This window comes from Podarcis liolepis, assembly GCF_965112155.1.
Source record: "Podarcis liolepis genome assembly, chromosome: 15".
NCBI classification, from domain to species: Eukaryota; Metazoa; Chordata; class Lepidosauria; order Squamata; family Lacertidae; genus Podarcis; species Podarcis liolepis.
Window position 1 is genome coordinate 37,333,877 of NC_139566.1, and position 17,762 is coordinate 37,351,638.

At 50.4% G+C, this 17,762-nt stretch overlaps 1 protein-coding gene across 2 annotated transcripts in view; it reads left to right on the forward strand.

The window, feature by feature from the left end:
• GALNT9 (polypeptide N-acetylgalactosaminyltransferase 9) overlaps positions 1–17,762 on the forward strand; it is a 199,451-nt gene that overhangs the window by 172,815 nt on the left and 8,874 nt on the right. For both annotated transcript variants that reach the window (XM_083476454.1, XM_083476455.1), the window contains one exon: positions 7,950–8,045. In XM_083476454.1, coding sequence (XP_083332580.1) covers positions 7,950–8,045 — 96 coding nt within the window. The remainder of the gene's footprint in view (positions 1–7,949; positions 8,046–17,762) is intronic.

Here is a 17,762-nt window from a genome sequence, read left to right on the forward strand (position 1 = left end):
CTAAGTAGCTCAGTTGGTAGATGTTATGTAGTGTAGTTTCACCCTGGGCCAACAGGGGGATACTGTATATAGTTTTCACTCAGGTCTGTAGATAGTTTTCACTCAGGTCCGCGTCTGTTATTTTAGGCGGGAACTCTGGGCTGTTGTGGTTACAATGTTGACAGCCGGCTGCCTATAAATACAGGCCGGCTGAGCTGTTCGCGGTCAGTTCTATTCCAGCTTATCATAATAAAGAGCTACTTGAAGAAATCGCTGTGCCGGCTGCTATGTCAACCCACGACTTAACACTGGCGACGAGGATGGGATAGATGGACATCAGAGCACAGCCAGATGCGGCCAGCCTCTGAACTGAGCTGAATCACTGAGCTGAATCACAGAGCGAAATCACTGAGCGAAATCACTGGGCAGAACCAATTCAGAGCTGACTGTTCTGGCTAGAGCACTGTGTTCCATCCATCGCCCTTCACGCCGGCATCGGAATCATGGCTTCACTTGTGCCTCTACCGCCGTTTGCGCCAGCCTCTGAATCATGGGACTCCTACCTCGCTCGGTTCGACTGCTACCTCCAAGCCAACGAGCTGACAGCAGTATCAAAGGATCGGAAGCGGGGCCTATTCCTCAGCCTCTGTGGGCCTGAGGTGTTTGAGACGGCCCGAGCGTTGGTTGCGCCTGAAGCAGTCCAGGCAACACCATGGGACACGATCCAAGAGAAGCTCCGCAACCACTACGCACCAAAGCCGTCCAAGATTGCTGCCCGCCATGCGTTCTACCACCGGAACCAGGCAGAGGGGGAGTCAATCAACAACTACACCACCACCCTGCGACAGGCTGCAATGCACTGTGAGTTCCGAGACTTAGACGATGCCCTGATGGATCGAATCGTCTGCGGGGTCCGGGACATCCATCTGCAACGGCGCCTCCTAGCCAAGCCAGACCTCACGCTACAGAAAGCCATTGAGGAGGCTGTGGCCTCAGAAGCTGCTGAACGCTCCGCCCAAGAGATCCGCAAGTCCAGCAGCCCGCGTCTTGCTAGGGAGCCAGTTCCGGTGCATCATGAAGAAGCCAGCAGTGAGGAGGCATCCTCCAGTGAAGACGATGACGTGCACCAGACAAAGCGGGAGCGCAGGAAGTTCCAACAGAAGTCCAAGGGCCAACCGGAATGTGCTGGCTGCGGAGGCAACCATTCCCGTGCCAAGTGTCGATTCAGAGACGCCATCTGTAGGAAGTGTTCCAGAAGGGGCCACATCGCTAAGGTCTGCCGATCGGCTCCGTCTGACACCCCCCCTTCATCGACTCGCAAGTCCAAGTCTTCACTCCAGTCTGCCAAGGAAAGTTGTTTCGCTCTCACCAACTGCCGCTGCCCGTCTGGAACCACGATTGGCCAAACCGACTCGCCTACGCGACGCAAGCTGATCGTCACGGTGCTCATTGAAGGAGCTCCATGTGACATGGAGATCGACACCGGGTCTGCCCTGTCCATCGTGTCATGGAGCACCATCAAAAGACTGGTACCCAGAGTGTCCAAAAGGCAACTCGACTCTCACCGCGTACACCTGAGAGACTACCAGGGAAACGACATTCCCGTGGTAGGCGTTGGCCGGTTCCGGATCGCCTTCAAGGATTTTTCGGGCCTGCTCCGGTTGGTGGTGGTCGAAGGTCAGCGGCCAAGCCTCCTAGGGCTAGACTGGTTTGATGCCCTCGGCCTGGAAGTCACCGGCATCAACTGCATCTCTAACGCAGAGACTGAGGGTCTGGTCAAAGACTTTGCCGAGGTTTTTGACGGCACCTTGGGCCAATATACAGGTATGCCCATCTCCTTTAGCCTTGATCCACAAGTCGCCCCCATCAAGCTAAAGCCACGCCGGGTTCCCTTTGCTCTCAAGGCTAAGGTGGACGAACAACTGGACAAACTGATCGCCCAAGGAGTTTTGGAGCCGGTTGACCACGCAAAGTGGGAAACCCCCATCGTCACGCCTGTCAAGCCAGATGGGTCGGTGAGAATCTGCGCTGACTACAAGTGCACGATCAACAAGGCACTTCAGCAGCACGCTTATCCGGTTCCTGTTGTCCAACACCTGCTGCATTCCCTGGGTGAGGGTAAGGTCTTCGCTAAGCTGGACCTTGCCCAAGCCTATCAACAACTGCCAGTCGATGATGCCACTGCTGAAGCCCAGACGATCGCCACCCACCGGGGGGCTTTCCGTTGCCGCCGGTTGCAGTTCGGGGTGAGTGTGGCTCCTGGCATCTTCCAAAGCCTTATGGAACGTCTCCTGCAAGGGCTTCCGGGCGTGGTACCATATTTTGATGACGTCTTGGTGTCTGCAGACTCACACCAGCAGCTGTTCGAGCGCCTCCGTGCCGTGCTGACCAGGTTCCAGGAGGCCGGGCTCAAGGTAAAGAGGGAGAAGTGCCAGATCGCCGTTCCACAGGTAGAGTTCCTGGGCTATCTTATCGATGCCTCCGGTCTTCATCCAACCACATCCAAGATCCGCGCTATCCAGCAGGCCCCCACTCCAAAGAACAAAACGGAGTTGCAGGCGTTCCTGGGGCTGCTGAACTTTTATAACATGTTCCTGCCCCACAAAGCCACAGTGGCTGAGCCTCTTCACCGACTCCTTAGCACTAAGACGCCTTGGGCCTGGGGTCATCGGGAGACGGCGGCCTTCAACGCGGTCAAGGCTCTCCTTTCTTCAGACAGTGTGCTGCTACAGTACAGTGAATCCAGGCCGCTGGTCCTTGCCTGCGACGCCTCACCTTTTGGCATCGGTGCTGTCCTTAGTCACCGTTTTCCAGATGGAAGAGAAGCACCGCTCGCCTACTTTTCCAGGACACTATCTCCGACGGAACGGAATTACAGCCAGCTCGACAAGGAGGCATTGGCACTTGTGGCTGGAGTGAAGAGGTTCCATGAATACCTCTATGGCAGGACTTTTGACCTCATCACTGACCACAAGCCACTCCTGGGCCTCCTCGCCGGTGATCGTCCAACTCCACCGGTCCTCTCACCACGCATGCTGCGATGGACTGTTTTCCTGGCTGCCTACCACTACCGGCTCATCCATCGCCCAGGGAAATCGATGGGCCATGCCGACGCCCTCAGCCGTTGCCCTCTTCCAGCATTTGTGGAAGACCCGGCTCCAGCTTCATCGCTCCTTCTGATTGAGGATCTTCCGGCAGCGCCTGTATCGGCTGCCACTGTGGCCTCCGCATCTGCCCAGGATCGCACCATCAGCCGGGTGCTCAACTGGGTGTGGAGGGGGTGGCCACAAGGGCCTTTTGCATCGGAGTTCCAGCCCTTCGCAACCAGACAACATGAACTCTCAGCTCATCGCGGCTGCCTGCTGTGGGGAGACCGCGTCTTGATTCCCCAGGGACTCCGTCAGCGCGTCCTGGAGGCTCTGCACGTTGGCCACCCGGGAATTGTCAAAATGAAGGCGTTGGCTCGGTGTTACGTCTGGTGGCCTAATATGGACGATGCCATCACTGCCTGGGTGTCCGCCTGTCAAGCGTGCCAGGAGTCGAGGCCTGCACCACCGGCAGCTAAGGGACACACCTGGGAGACGCCAAAGACACCCTGGTCGAGGGTGCACATCGATCTGGCTGGCCCCTTTCACGGCCGGACCTTTATGGTAGTGGTGGACGCCTATTCCAAATGGCTGGAGGTCGCCCTGATGCCCTCCACCACTACCGAAGCTGTCATCCGGGTGCTGCGAGGCCTGTTTGCAACGCATGGGTGTCCTGATGTCCTTGTCTCTGACAACGGACCGCAGTTCACGTCAGGCACGTTTGAGCGGTATCTTTTGGGACTGGGCATCCGCCATGCCCTAACGGCACCCTTTCATCCATCCAGCAACGGGCAAGCGGAAAGAATGGTGCGCTCGACAAAAGAGGCACTGGCGCGCCTGGACCGGGGAGACTGGCATGAGCGGGTCGCCGAATACTTGTTCATGCAGCACATCACCCCTCATGCGGCCACAGGGAGGAGTCCTGCTGAACTGCTTATGGGCCGCCGCCTCAGGTCACCGCTCGACCGGCTACACCCAGACTTTGCCGTGGCTGAACCCCCAGGCTGTGCCAACGCACCACGGTCATTTGTCCCAGGAAACCAGGTCTTTGCCCGGAACTATGTGGGGGACATCCCTTGGGTGCCAGCCACAGTAGTGGGAGTCACTGGACCTCGCTCGTACCAGGTGGCACTCGAAGACGGACGCTTGTGGCGACGGCACATAGACCAGCTTAGGCGCAGGGTTGGGGACTTGGGCACTACCGAGGTGCCCCCAACTGCGCTTGCGGCTCCAGAAGAGACACGTACAGATGGCGAGGCCCCACCTACACTTCCCTCGCAAACTGCCAGCGTGGAGCCGAACCAAGCCGTTTCAGAACAGACTCAGACCACTCCACTTGCGGAGGCTCCACCCACAGCAGCGGATCCAGGGGAGTTGGTTCCAACGCCACCTAGGGTCGCACCACAGCCTCAGCGAGAACTGTGTGGCCCTCCGGACTTGGCTACCAGTCCCCGGCGTTCTGGCAGAGTTTCCAAGCGCCCAACTTATTTAAAGGACTATGTTGTTGGACAGGTATCACTGTTGGTCTAAGTATGGGAAATGTAACCGATATGCTTTTGTGCTTAATTGAACCATTACGCGTAGTGCTGTATATAAGGAAACCATTATGATTGTAACTAACGCCTTATCTCGGTGGGGAGGGGTGTTATGTAGTGTAGTTTCACCCTGGGCCAACAGGGGGATACTGTATATAGTTTTCACTCAGGTCTGTAGATAGTTTTCACTCAGGTCCGCGGCAGTTATTTTAGGCGGGAACTCTGGGCTGTTGTGGTTACAATGTTGACAGCCGGCTGCCTATAAATACAGGCCGGCTGAGCTGTTCGCGGTCAGTTCTATTCCAGCTTATCATAATAAAGAGCTACTTGAAGAAATCGCTGTGCCGGCTGCTATGTCAACCCACGACTTAACAGTAGAGAATGAGACTCTTCATCTCAGGATTGTGGGTTCAAGCGCCATATTGGGTGAAAGATTCCTGCATCACAGGGGGTTAGATTAGATGAGCCTTGTGGCCCCCTTCCAACTCTATGAAATCTATGTACAGTGGTGCCTCGCAAGACGAAAAGAATCCGTTCTGTGATTCTCTTCGTCTAGCGGTTTTTTTCGTCTTGCGAAGCAAGCCCATTGAAGGATTAGCGGATTAGCGCTATTAGCGCTATTAGAGGCTTTTAGCGGCTTATCTGCTGATCGGATCAGCTTATAAGCGGCTTAGCGCTATTAGCGCTATTAGCGGCTTATCTGCTTATCGGATCAGCTGATAAGCGGCTTAGCGCTATTAGCGCTATTAGCGGCTTATCTGCTGATCGGATCAGCTGATAAACGGCTTAGCGCTATTAGCGAAGCAAGCCCATAGGAGATTCGTTTTGCGAAGCACCTCCAAAACGGAAAACTCTTTCGTCTAGCGAGTTTTCTGTCTTGCAAGGCATTCATCTTGCGGGGCACCACTGTACTGGTTTGGACTAAGTCACAGGTAGTGTGATTTCAGAAGAAATTATGATTGAATTTCCCCTTGCTGGGCCACAGCTTTGTGGCTTATTTGACAATCTCCAGTCTCCAGACTGAGACTCCAGAGGCTGAAGGAACTAAATATGTTGAGGTGGACATAAAACATATTGAAAGGGTTGTAAAAATATATTTCCTACCAACTGAAGTCACTTCTTTTTTTTAAAGGATGAGTTGTAAAATGCCTGTCGTCGCCTTATACCTGGGTAGCACGCTTGTCGTAAACTGACTCTGCTACCGCTTAACAGTTGGCATTCTTTAATTGGCAGCAGCTTGGGAAGGCAGGTTGGGTGGCCTTGTGGCATGCTGTGCTGTCAGACAATATTTATATTGTGGCTCAGAGCAGAAGGGGATGGAAAGCTTCAAGGATGCTCACAGCCATGGCTTTCCCCAGAAAAAGTTTTTTAAAGGTGAGGAAACTGGTTAGGAGACCTTCGCCCCCCCCCCCAGTACTCCGATTTCCACAGTAATAATAATAATAATAATAATAATAATAATAATAATAATAATAATAATAATAATTTATTTATACCCCACCCATCTGGCTGGGTTTCTCCAGCCACTCTGGGAGGCTTCCAACAAAGTATTAAAATACAGTGATCTGTTAAACATTAAAAGCTTCCCTAAACAGGGCTGCCTTCAGATATCTTCAAAAGTCTGGAAGTTGTTGTTCTCTTTGACATTTGGTGGGAGGGCATTCCACAGGGCGGGTGCCACTTATTGCTTGATGTCAGGGTACCTCTCCATAGCTGAACATAGACCCCACCTGCACTGTACATTTGAAGAAGTATTGTACCACTTTAAATAGCCATGGCTTCTTCACAAAGCCTTCTGGGAAGCATAGTTCATTAAGGTTGTTGAGAGACCCTCTAGCCAACTCCCAGAGCAACAATTCCCAAAGTTCCCTGAGAAGAGAGATTGATTGTAAAACCACTCTGGGAACTGTAGCCCTGTGAGGGGGAACAGGGGTCTCTCAGTGCTGTGGTGACTAGTAGACAGTTAAATATGAATGTGTCTAGTTCTCTTTTAAAGCCATCCAAGTTGTTGGCCAACCCTGCCCTTTGTGGGAGCAAGTTCCAAGTTTGTGCCCATTGCTACATCGAAGGCAAGTGTCCTTTAAGCTCTGCTTGTGGGCTTCCTAGAAGCATGTGGTTGTCCATGATGGCAAGCAAGATACTGGACCAGATGAATCCTTGGTCTGACCCAACAAGTCTCTTCTGACATTCCTCTGTCGCAGGATCTGTGTGCTTATCTTTAGGTGGCAATCAGGAAGTGTGATGTATTTCATCCAATAGATGGGATCCAGATATCTCATCAGGGTTATTCAGAGTGGGATTGGGACTGGGCTGTTTACGATGTGTATTTCTAATTCATCATCTTTCATGTCATACTCCACAAATAAATGTCTAGTCCAAGTCATCAGAATGTGTGTGTTCTGCCTGTAAGGACAATTCATGTCTTTTTTCGCAGAAGAACAAGTTGGCTATGCAGCCCCTAACTGATACGCAAAAGAAGGATTAATGGGGTGTCAGGGGAAGTGAATGAGTGTGTTTTTCTTCCTTCAGGGAAACTCCCTGGTGGTTAGCATCCTATTTACTTTGCTTAAAAATAAGTTTAAGCTGCTCCAGAACAGGGAAGGGCTGTGGCTCAGTGGTAGAACATCTGTTTTGCACTCAGAAGGTTCTAGGTTCAACCCCTGACATCCCCAGCCAAGGACAGGAATGTCCCTTGTCTGAAACTCTGCTTCTCAAGGTATTGCAAGCTTTTTGTGGAGATTTGTGAGAACATATAAGACAGCTGGGAGATGTAGGAGCTCGAACCAGGACCTGCCCCCTGCCCTCCACTAAGGCTTTGGGTTAGAGAATTCCCCTACACCAAGGCCAACCTACATGATACCCTCCAGATAAGTGTTGGTTGGTAACCACTGAGACTGGTAAGGTAGAAGGCTGGGAGCTCAACAGTAGGTGGAGCCAGAACCCATGAGATGTGGAGCTAACTAATGGTAGTTCTAGCCCCAGGCTCCTCCTTGTTCTGTTCTAGAATAGAAGGACAGCGTTGAGACCAAAGAAGAAGAAGCTGACAGGCATTGCCAGCCCCTGGATTGGTTTTAAGTGAGAAGGCAGGCGGGAGAGCTGGCTGAAGGCACATGGTGGTTGGTGGACCAGTACCCCATTTGCTCAAATGAAGCAGCATTCACTGCTCCAGATTTTGTTGCACTTCAACTGCCATCACCCTATTCTGGCCGGGGTTGGTGAGCATTGGAATCCATCATCACCTGGAAGTTCCCCATCCCAGAGCTAGGATCATATAAGACATCCATCAGAACATCACAATATTGGCTAAATTTCTCTTTTCCCCTCCCTCCTACCCTGATGTTGATTTCAGGTTCGCAACAGCAAAGCCAGTGGCTTCTGTTTGGACCAGGGTGCAGAAGACGATGACAAAGCCATTCTCTACCCGTGTCACGGCATGTCCTCCCAGGTAGATGAGATCATATGTTATTACATTTCTTCCGTGGCAAATTTGATTTTGTTTGCATTTTAAGGAGAAACTGCCCGATTCATACTTCTTGAACTGATATGTGAACCGAAGCACAGCTCTTCTTTGCAATTTGCATGCCTCCGAACTTTGCATGGAGGCAGAGCTCAGCTATTGTGGCTAGTAGCTGTTGATAGCTTTATCCTCCACAAGTTTGTCCAATCCTCTTTCTACAGTTTAATTATTTTTCTTTTCTCTGCCCTGAATCCTCCAACATTCAGCTTCATTGAATGCCCACGAGTTCTCATGTTATGAGGGGGGGGGAAACACCCTTACTGTTATGTTAAAGAAGTGGCCCGCCAAACCCCAATCTCTGCTGAGTGGTAGCAAGACATAAAAATGCAAGTTATTAGGGGTGATTATGGGGATATGTTTATATCATCATCATCAAACCTTTTATTGGCATCACATACAAACATCCAAAACAAATCAATGCAAAATTACCACTTCCCCAGTGGCCCAAAACATTTGCTAAAAGAAAGGAGGCAGAACAGTCTATCGTCACATCTCTAGGTCTCCAGGAAGATCAGACGTCTGCAGTGTATTTCGACGACAAAAAAACAAATAGAGATATTTAGCCACTAGCCACTAACTTGGTGAGCTCCTGATCATTCCCCAGTAATAGAAAATGTATGGCCTCCGACTCTGGTTTCCATTTGGGGATGCAGAGTTGATCTAGAAATTGCTGATGGAGATCAGCATATAGTTTATAATTAAGAACCTTATGTGTAAGGGTTTCCACCAGGTGGTCTTCACACGGGCAAGTTCTTTCTCCTTCCACCCTGCTTGAGAACCTTCCCCAAAGGAGGTTGGATGGATTTGAATTAAACCTGGCCAGCAAAAATGCCCTTCTTTCTTGAGGGTTAAGCAGAAATTCAAGGTAATTGTGGTTAGTTTCATGTGCCCAAGAAAGTTGAAAATAAAGAGGGGAACATGTGTACATGTCAGGGACTGAACTGAGGAGGACAAGACTGAGGAGGAACCCCCTCCTGAGCTTTCCAGAGAAGAGGAAGGCAGTGCTGAATTGCAGCAGTGGTTTGGGGAAGATCACAGCTCAGAGACGGGTGAACAGAAGAGCTGGGAGGTGTTGGGAGAAGAGAAGGGGGAGACAGAGACAGAGCAGCCAGCTGACACATTATCGCTGGAGAGCATTTCTGACCCTCCGTCTCCCAGAACCCGGCGTGCATTGAAAGTGGGAGAGCAAAGGACTCGGAGACTATTAGCCCCTGGCAGCCGCCATAAGGGGAAGTGCTGTTGCTAGGAAAGGAGGGGGGGGGAGCTCAGATAGAGAAATACCATTTTAGGGAAGCTGCATTCCTTCATCGTTCTCTGTGAATAAATTGCTTGGTAAGAACTCTTATCATTTCTCTGATTCTGGGCTGCCCTGTGGGAGGGAGCTGATTCCCCAAAGCCTGACAGTATACTAGGATAAGTTCTCACTAAAACGCTGGTGAGTTTTCATAAGGGCTTTTTAAAAAGACATTACAAACTTGTGTGGAAATGTGGAGAAGTGAATGGAAGACTTGAGAAATATTAACCTGAGAGTGAACATAACTGACATATTTGCCCATCTGTAAGTACAACTAGATTACAAATGATGAGATACATTTCAGGGAAGGGGCGGGGCAGTGGAAGAATATCTGTTTTGCATGCAGAAAGTCCCAGATTCATTCCCTGGTGTCTCCAGGTAGGGCTGAGAAAGACTCCTTGTCTGAAACTCTAGAATCATAGAATCATGGAATTATAGTTAGAAGAGACCCCAAGGCTTATCTAGTCCAACCCCCTGAAATGCAGGAATCTCAGCTAAAACATCTCTGGCAGATGACCATCCAATCTCTGCTTTAAAACCTCCAAGGACAGAGAACCCATAACATCGCAAGGGAGACCATTCCACTGTAAAACAATTCTTACTGTCAGAAAGTTTTTTCTGTGTGTTTAGTCTGAATTTCCCTTCTTGCAACTTGAAGCCATTGGTTCAAGTCCTACCCTCAAGAACAGGAGAAAACAAACTTGTTCCCTCTTCCATGTGACAACCTTTAAGATACAGTGGTACCTCGGGTTAATTTGTTCTGGAATTCCGTTCTTAACCTGGGGTACCACTTTAGCTAATGGGGCCTCCCACTGCCGCTGTGTGATTTCTGCTCTCATCCTGAAGCAAAGTTCTTAACCCAAGGTACTATTTCTGGGTTAGCCGAGTCTGTAACCTGAAGCATCTGTAACCCAAGTGTCAGGGAACTGACATCGGAGGGAGAGGCGAAGGGGAGGCTCCCAGATGATGCTGGCGAAGGACCCAGCAGCAGGGGGAGAAACAGCTCAGTAGAGGGGGAAGCCAATCAGCGCAACACCAGGGATAAAGGGGGGCAGACGGGGGAATTGGAGAGAGGGCTCCAGGACTCTTCACTGGACATCAGTGAGGAGAGCCCAGGTCCTCCGCTACCCACGCCTTCCCTGCGCAGAAGACTCTCGCGCAGTGAGAGGAGGAGGAGACTGGGTGTCAAACAACTTTTATGTTGGAAGAGGTTCAAGAAACGCCCACTGACGGATTCTGCCAGTGACTGAGGCAGCCACGATGAGAAGGGGCTGTGCAGTCAGAAAGGTTTAACAAGGCAAATTAACCGAGAAAGGCACCAGCTTACGTACGAGTAACTCATACCTATTACACCGAGGTATCACTGTATTTGAAGATGGCTATCATTTCTCCTCTCAGCCTCCTGTTTTCCAGGCTAAACATACCCAGCTCCTTCAAGCGCTCCTCATAAGGCTTAGTTTCCAGATCCTTGATCATCTTGGTTGCCATCCTTTGCACAAGTTGCACAGATGGAGAATCAATGCCAGTCCGAGTAGGCAATATTGAGCTAGACGGACCCAATGTTCTGATTCAGTATGAGGCCACTTCCTACATCCCTTCCTGTGTTTCTAGGCACCAGGGGTCCGGGGGCAGGATGGAGAGGTGTGGTCAGTATTGCTTCCAAGTTTTGGAGGGCCCTTTGACAAGAGACCCTCTGTGACCCCACCCTCAGTGAATCTTCCCCCTCATTGCAGCAAATCTAAAGAGCTCTTGTCAGTGGACCCCACACTGAGGAGCGGGTCCTCAGCAGATACACAGGCATGCCAACCCTTGATGCCAGCCCTGGGCATCGGGTATTCTTTCTTCAAGCCTATTGAGATGCTATGCATCAGCTTGAGCCTCATAGTTCTGCAGAGATTTGAACCCAGGTGTCCAGAGAACATATCCTACACCTTAATAATTCCATATACTATTGTTGTACTGTGTAATTTAGGTCGATGGACCACAATAAAACTGTGTGTATGCCTGTGTTATTAATTCCACCACAATGGCTTTCAGTTCGTCTCTTGCAAAAAAAAAAAAAGAAGCAAGCAAAAAAACCCACCAACAACCATTTGATATTTTAAATGGATTTTTATGTTACAGGAACTGTATGACACATTTTCTGTGCAAAGAAAATGCTAATGGGATGCATAGTTGTGCTGTTTCCATGTGCAGTCAAAACATTTCAGCTATTCCTCTGCCAACAACTTACACACATACACTTTGTACTCCAGCTCACAATTAACATGCCTTCGTGGATTTTATACACATTTTCTTTTTGGGGCATGTGGGGCTCCGGCTGAGGGGTAGACCGAGTTTGGTAATGCAGCACTCCATCTCCCTGAATGGACCAGCCTCCACTGCCTAGAAGGGTGGTGGAATCTATGTCTTATAGCAGAATTTGGAGCCACATGTTGGGGGTGCTAACTCTGGTTTTCCTGCACTGAGCAGGAAGTTGCGCTGGGTGGCCTACCAGGACCTTCCCAACTCTATGGTACTATGTATTCACCTCCTCCCGTATCCCACCAACCCCAAGGCTGTCAATCCATCTGTCTTCTGCAGGTGCAAACAAAGGCATCATGACACCCGGGATGGGACATCACTACATAGGGCGCATGTGTGGCATCGCTACGTAAGATGCATGCACCCTACATAGCGATACCACACATGCGCTGTACATAGCGGTTTGCCGGTGGCACCGCTCTAGCGCCATACGGACAGTACTGGGATCCTCTGCTTGCGGCTGCAGCCATGAACGGAGAATCCTCCGTTCGCAGTTGTAGTGGCAACAGAGGGATCCCACTGCTGTCCGTACGGCGCTCGAGCGGCGCCAGCGGCAAACTGCTATGTACAGCGCATGTGCGCCATCATTATGTACAGCACATGCGTGCGACGCTGCACATGAACTATACATAGCGGTTTGCCGCCGGCGCCTGGATCCTCTGCTCGCGGCTACAGCAGTGAACGGAGGATCCTCCACATGCAGCTGCGCAATGGCTGCTCACGCAACCACGAGCCCTGCGGGGTGCCTTCTTGTCCCCCCCCCCCAGACATGGTGCCTGGGGGCGACCACCACCCCTGCCCCCCCCCTGTTGTGACGCCACTGCTCTTCTGCACCCTGTGCGATTCAGGTCTTTAGTCATGGCCACATCCAATCCTTTAAACTTTGACTCAGTATTAAATACACAGTTTTAATCTTCTCAGGACCCATAGGGATTTCAGCCCATATATTCATATTTCTAGGCTTGAATTTTGAATCATTTCTTTAATTATTATTATTTTTTCATTCTAAACCATTCCTCTGCATTTTGCCCTAACCATTCAAAGACGATGATGATTATTTTATTCTGTGTGCCTTGAGGTTTTAAAAGAAAATCTCTTCTGATCATGCTTCTATTGCTATTCCTTACTTTTTAATGAAAATCAGATATCATTTAAATCCCAGATGGTCCCCCTCCCCACATAACCCTCCTACCACAAAGCCATTTTAGCTCTTTCTGATGTGCCTTCCAAATTGGAACGGCATTAATGAATTGTCACTCATGCATTCATGCATAAATAATTCTGACCTTATCACCCACCAAACAATTACCTGAAGATTAGCCGTACATGTTATTGGTTTGGACTGCGGGTGTCAGCTTGAACATTAATATTACAGGCAAAATTATGTGTGTGTGTTCCTTTCTTAATTGTTGCAGCTGAACCAACTGGGTGCTCTGTTGTCACTGTCACAACATCCATCTTGGATGGGCTTGTGGCACTTTCCGCAGCAAATTTGGCCTTTGGTAAATTGGGGGTGGGGAGGGGAAGGAAGACAGAAACAGAAAAGAGCCACTTAATTAGATTCAAGTAAGGTTTTCGTGGAGAGCCCTATTTAGCAAGATGCTGACACAAGTTCACCTAGCTTTTAATTATGTTGGCCATTTTCCTGTTGGCCAAACAAAGGGGGCCGTCCACATCCTCCAAGAACCTGCCTTGTACAAAAGGAACACGATGAGGGGAAATGGTTCTGGTTGCCCTATATTTTTCTGACAATCTCTTGGCCCAATGGTATTGTTGTGTGCCACCCCAATCTCCAAGTGGAATTCCCAGAGTTCTAGGCACTTACCCAGGGTTTGTGTTTCCTTTGGAGAATGAGGCACAGAGGAGACTGTGGTGTCTTTGTGATGTGTGGTTTATTCACACATATATACAGCCTGAGCCTATGATGGAATGGTTCGCAGCATTAACACTCCAATAGGGTCTTCTCCCTTAGATTCAAGCAGAAATCAGCCATCTTTTTTTCATTGCCTTTCCAACCTGCTTTCTCCCCCTTTCTCCCCCATCACACACAACTCTGCCCTAAGATCACTTCAGGAGGAAACTAGCCTGTCTTATATTTTAACACTTGTTAGTATTATAGGGATTAGAATTCTGGCACCCACCAAGTCATAACACTATTTATTGATGTGTTAGTTTTATTGAATTATGTATAATCTGCAATGCACACACACACACACATACACACAGAATCATCCAACAACAATAGCAACATCAATAAAGACAGGTTGGTTAAAAGGGGGGAGTGTCACATTCCAAGGTCCTGTCTGAACTGTTCAGGGGTTTTTTTTAAAAAAAGGGGTATCAAGTTCTATTGGCAGGGAGTTCCACAGGGCAGAGAGTGCCTCATTAAAAACTCAGTCCATGGTAAAGGATGATTGAACCCCAAGGATGTGGGCAACCGCCAAGTTTCCCATCAGAAGTTCTCAGCAACTGAGGTGGAGCATAAGGAATCAGATGGTACTTTGGGCCACATCCAATATTAGCCCTGCTCAGAGTAGACCCTTGAAATTAGTGGGCATGATAAACTTAGGTCTATTTGTTGCAATGGATCTACTCCAAGCACATCTTAGTTAACCACAACCCTTTGTGAATTAACAAAATGACATTGAACCCGGCCTGGGGGCAAATTGGCGATAACTATAACAGCAACAGTCACCCTCAAAGCATCTCGTCTTAGAATCATAGAATTATAGAGTTGGAAGGAAACTCCAAGAATTATCTTAGTCCAACACTCTTCCTTGCACTTTATCTTCCAGAGAATGTCCCTCTGGGCTTTGATTTTCTCTTTGTCCCCCTGCCCTCCATACCAGAAAAGCTGGATGAAATATCATACGCATGTGAGCCAAGACACCTTGTCATGGTCCGGTCCACGGGCGATCGAAGTCCCGGCTGAAGATGTTGAGACCGGGGGCAAGATGGCAGGTTGGGAGTAGGAGTGAGAGTCCAGAAGCCAGGAGTCCAGAAGCCAAGAGTCTGAGGGTCAGAGAGCTGGGAGTCAAGAAGCCAAGGGTCCAAGGGTCAGGAAGCAGGGAGTCACGAAAACAAGGGTCCTAGGATCATGAAGCAAGGAGTCATGAAGTCAAGGTTCGGAGGATCAGGAAACAAGAAGCCAAAGGCAGGAAGCGTGTTGCTGTGGCAACGAGCCAAAGGGAAATGCTGACCTTATATCCCTTCCCGGCTCTTGCCACCAGGTGCTGTGGGTTACCAATTGGCCTCACCTGTGTGGCCACTCCTTGCCTCTTCAGAACAAACTTAGGAAGGCCCCAGTCCTGCAAAACCCTGGTGGTCCCAAGGCCTGGCTCCTGCACGCACTCCTGACACACCTGGTTAATTAGGATAGTCTGGAAATGGGACTGTCAGCTGAATCCAAGGGTGCTAAATTTGCTTCATGATAGCAGCCGATGCCTTCATTTCCCTTTATTTCCCCCCCAAAAGCAGGTCGGGGAAACAGAACCAGGTCGAGGAACAGCGGGATGGTGGCGCTGCGCCTCCCTGCTGTCCCCCGAGCTTGTGGGGCTGGCCGATGTCTGCCCCGCTCGAGGGGCGCTCTGCATCAGGGCGCCCCCCCCTGCGGGGTGGCAGGCTGCTATCCGCAGTGTGGGGAGCCCTGCGGGGAACTCCTGCAAGGCCCCCCACGCTGCGGATGTCTGCCCAGCGCGGGGGGCGCTCTGCTTCAGGGTGCCCCGCCGGGCAGCAGGCTGCTACGGCTCCCCACGCTGTGGATGTCTGCCCGGCGCGGGGGCGCTCTGCTTCAGGGCGCCCTGCCCGCCGGGCGGCAGGCTGCTATCCGCAGCGTGGGGAGCCTTGCGGGGAACTCCTGCAAGGCACCCCACGCTGCGGATGTCTGCCTGGCACGGGGGGCGCTCTGCTTCAGGGCGCCCCACCTGCCGGGCGGCAGGCTGCTATCCGCACCGTGGGGAGCCTTGTGGGGAACTCCTGCAGGCTCCCCACGCTGCGGATGTCTGCCTGACATGGGGGGTGCTCTGCTTCAGGGCGCCCCTCGTGCTGGGCAGCAGGCTGCTATCCGCAGTGTGGGGAGCCTTGCGGGGAACTCCTGCAGGCTCCCCACGCTGCGGATGTCTGCCTGACACGGGGGGCGCTCTGCTTCAGGGCGCCCCTCGTGCTGGGCAGCAGGCTGCTATCCGCAGCGTGGGGAGCCTTGCGGGGAACTCCTGCAAGGCTCCCCACGCTGCAGGTGTCTGCCTGGCGCGGGGGGCGCTCTGCTTCAGGGCGCCCCTTGCGCTGGGCAGCAGGCTGCTATCCGCAGCCTAGACATCCCTGCCGGACCTCCTGTAGGGCTGCCTAGGCTGCAGATGTGTTCCTGAAGCCTGGAGAGCGAGAGGGGTCAGTGCGCACCGACCCCTCTCGCTCTCCAAGCTTCAGCAAAAGCCTGCATTCGCCCCATAGGATGCACCCAGATTTCCCCTTCATTTTTGGAGGGGAAAAAGTGTGTCCTATAGGGCGAAAAATACAGTACCTTCAGGCCTTGGACTGCCTCTACCCATCCAGGTTGGCTTCTGGATCATCCTGGTCCTGACTCTTGGTTTTGTCCCCTGGCTGTTGGCTTCCAGCTCCTGGAGTTCCTGAGGCTGCTGCGCATGTACAGAGCATGGCAAACCACCTATTGATTGAATGCAGGCAGGCGGAAGTTTGCTTAGCACTTTCAAACCAGCTTCAGGTTGGCGTGAGAAATGTTTCAGTGCCAGGTGGGACTGCGTCTGTGCTTGAAGGATGAGGGATGGTTTTTTAATGTTTGATGCTTTATTACCGTTGATATATCCTGTAAGTGGCTGGGGAAACCCAGACAGATGGGCGGGGTATAAATAATAAACTTATTATTACGACGGTGATGATTATTTGCGTGTCTGCTTAACATCATCGGCTGCTAGCTGTCAGACCTCTTCACACCTCTGCCTGAGCATCCTTGAGAGGCTGGTGCAGCTGCAGCCCTCACACCAAATTAATTTTGCAAATTGTGGCGAAATGAGGGAAGCTTTTTCGGCTTTGTGATCGTTAATTAACTCGGCTACATAAGAAGGATCCCAGCCCTTTGCTATCTGCAAAATGTTCCGCGGAGATAAAATAATAATAATAATAAATCTTCATGGTGGGGGTTCACCATTTCTTGCTAAATATGATTTGCAAATTATTATTATTATTAAACCCTAATGGTAAAGAACACCTCTGCTGCGTGGTCAAGATAGTTCTCAGAGGGAAAACCTTTGTCTGCTAGGATGGGGGACCTGCAGCCCTACATGTTCTGTGGGACTACAGATCCCATCATCTCTGACCATTCACAGTGTTGGTTGGGGCTGATGAGAATTAGAGCCCTTCATCATCTGGAGGGCCAGCAGATCCCCAGCCGGCCATGTTTCTTGATTTGAAAAAGTCCCATTCCAGCATTAACCTCAAGATATCTTTCCCTTTGATTTAACTGAAGTGTGAGAAGATAGGGTGGTGGGCTTCCAAGTGCCTGAGATTGGTAGGATCAGGCTGACTAATTTTGTTTTTAAGGGAAGTCCTTCCTTAAAAAACAAAAAACAAAAACCCTTTCTGCACTGATTTTGTGAAAATTAAGTCTTGGCTCTAAATAACAATAACAACAATAATAATGACCAGTTCTTAGGAGCACATTGGACAGCCTTCCTGACTTCTCATACTTATAGGACAGCCCAGCCAAGGGTGTAATGGGTTTTTCATGTTAAACAAAAAACAAAAGCAGAAAATCCTGCATCCCAGACACAAGAATTTCATTGAATTTTTCTACCCTTTCAGTAATTTTCAAATCCAATTTCTTTTCTCATGACTAGAAGAGAGGGGGGGCGGGGAGAAAAAAAAATTCAGCACAGCACTAGTGGCAAGTGTGAATGATCTGTACAACAGAGGAGGGAACAGCTCAGTGATAGAGTATGCACCAGGTCTCGGGCTCAATCACTGGAATCTCCAAAAAGAGCTGGAAAATAATCCTGTCCTCAAAACCTGGAGAACTATTGTCAGCCTGTGTAGAT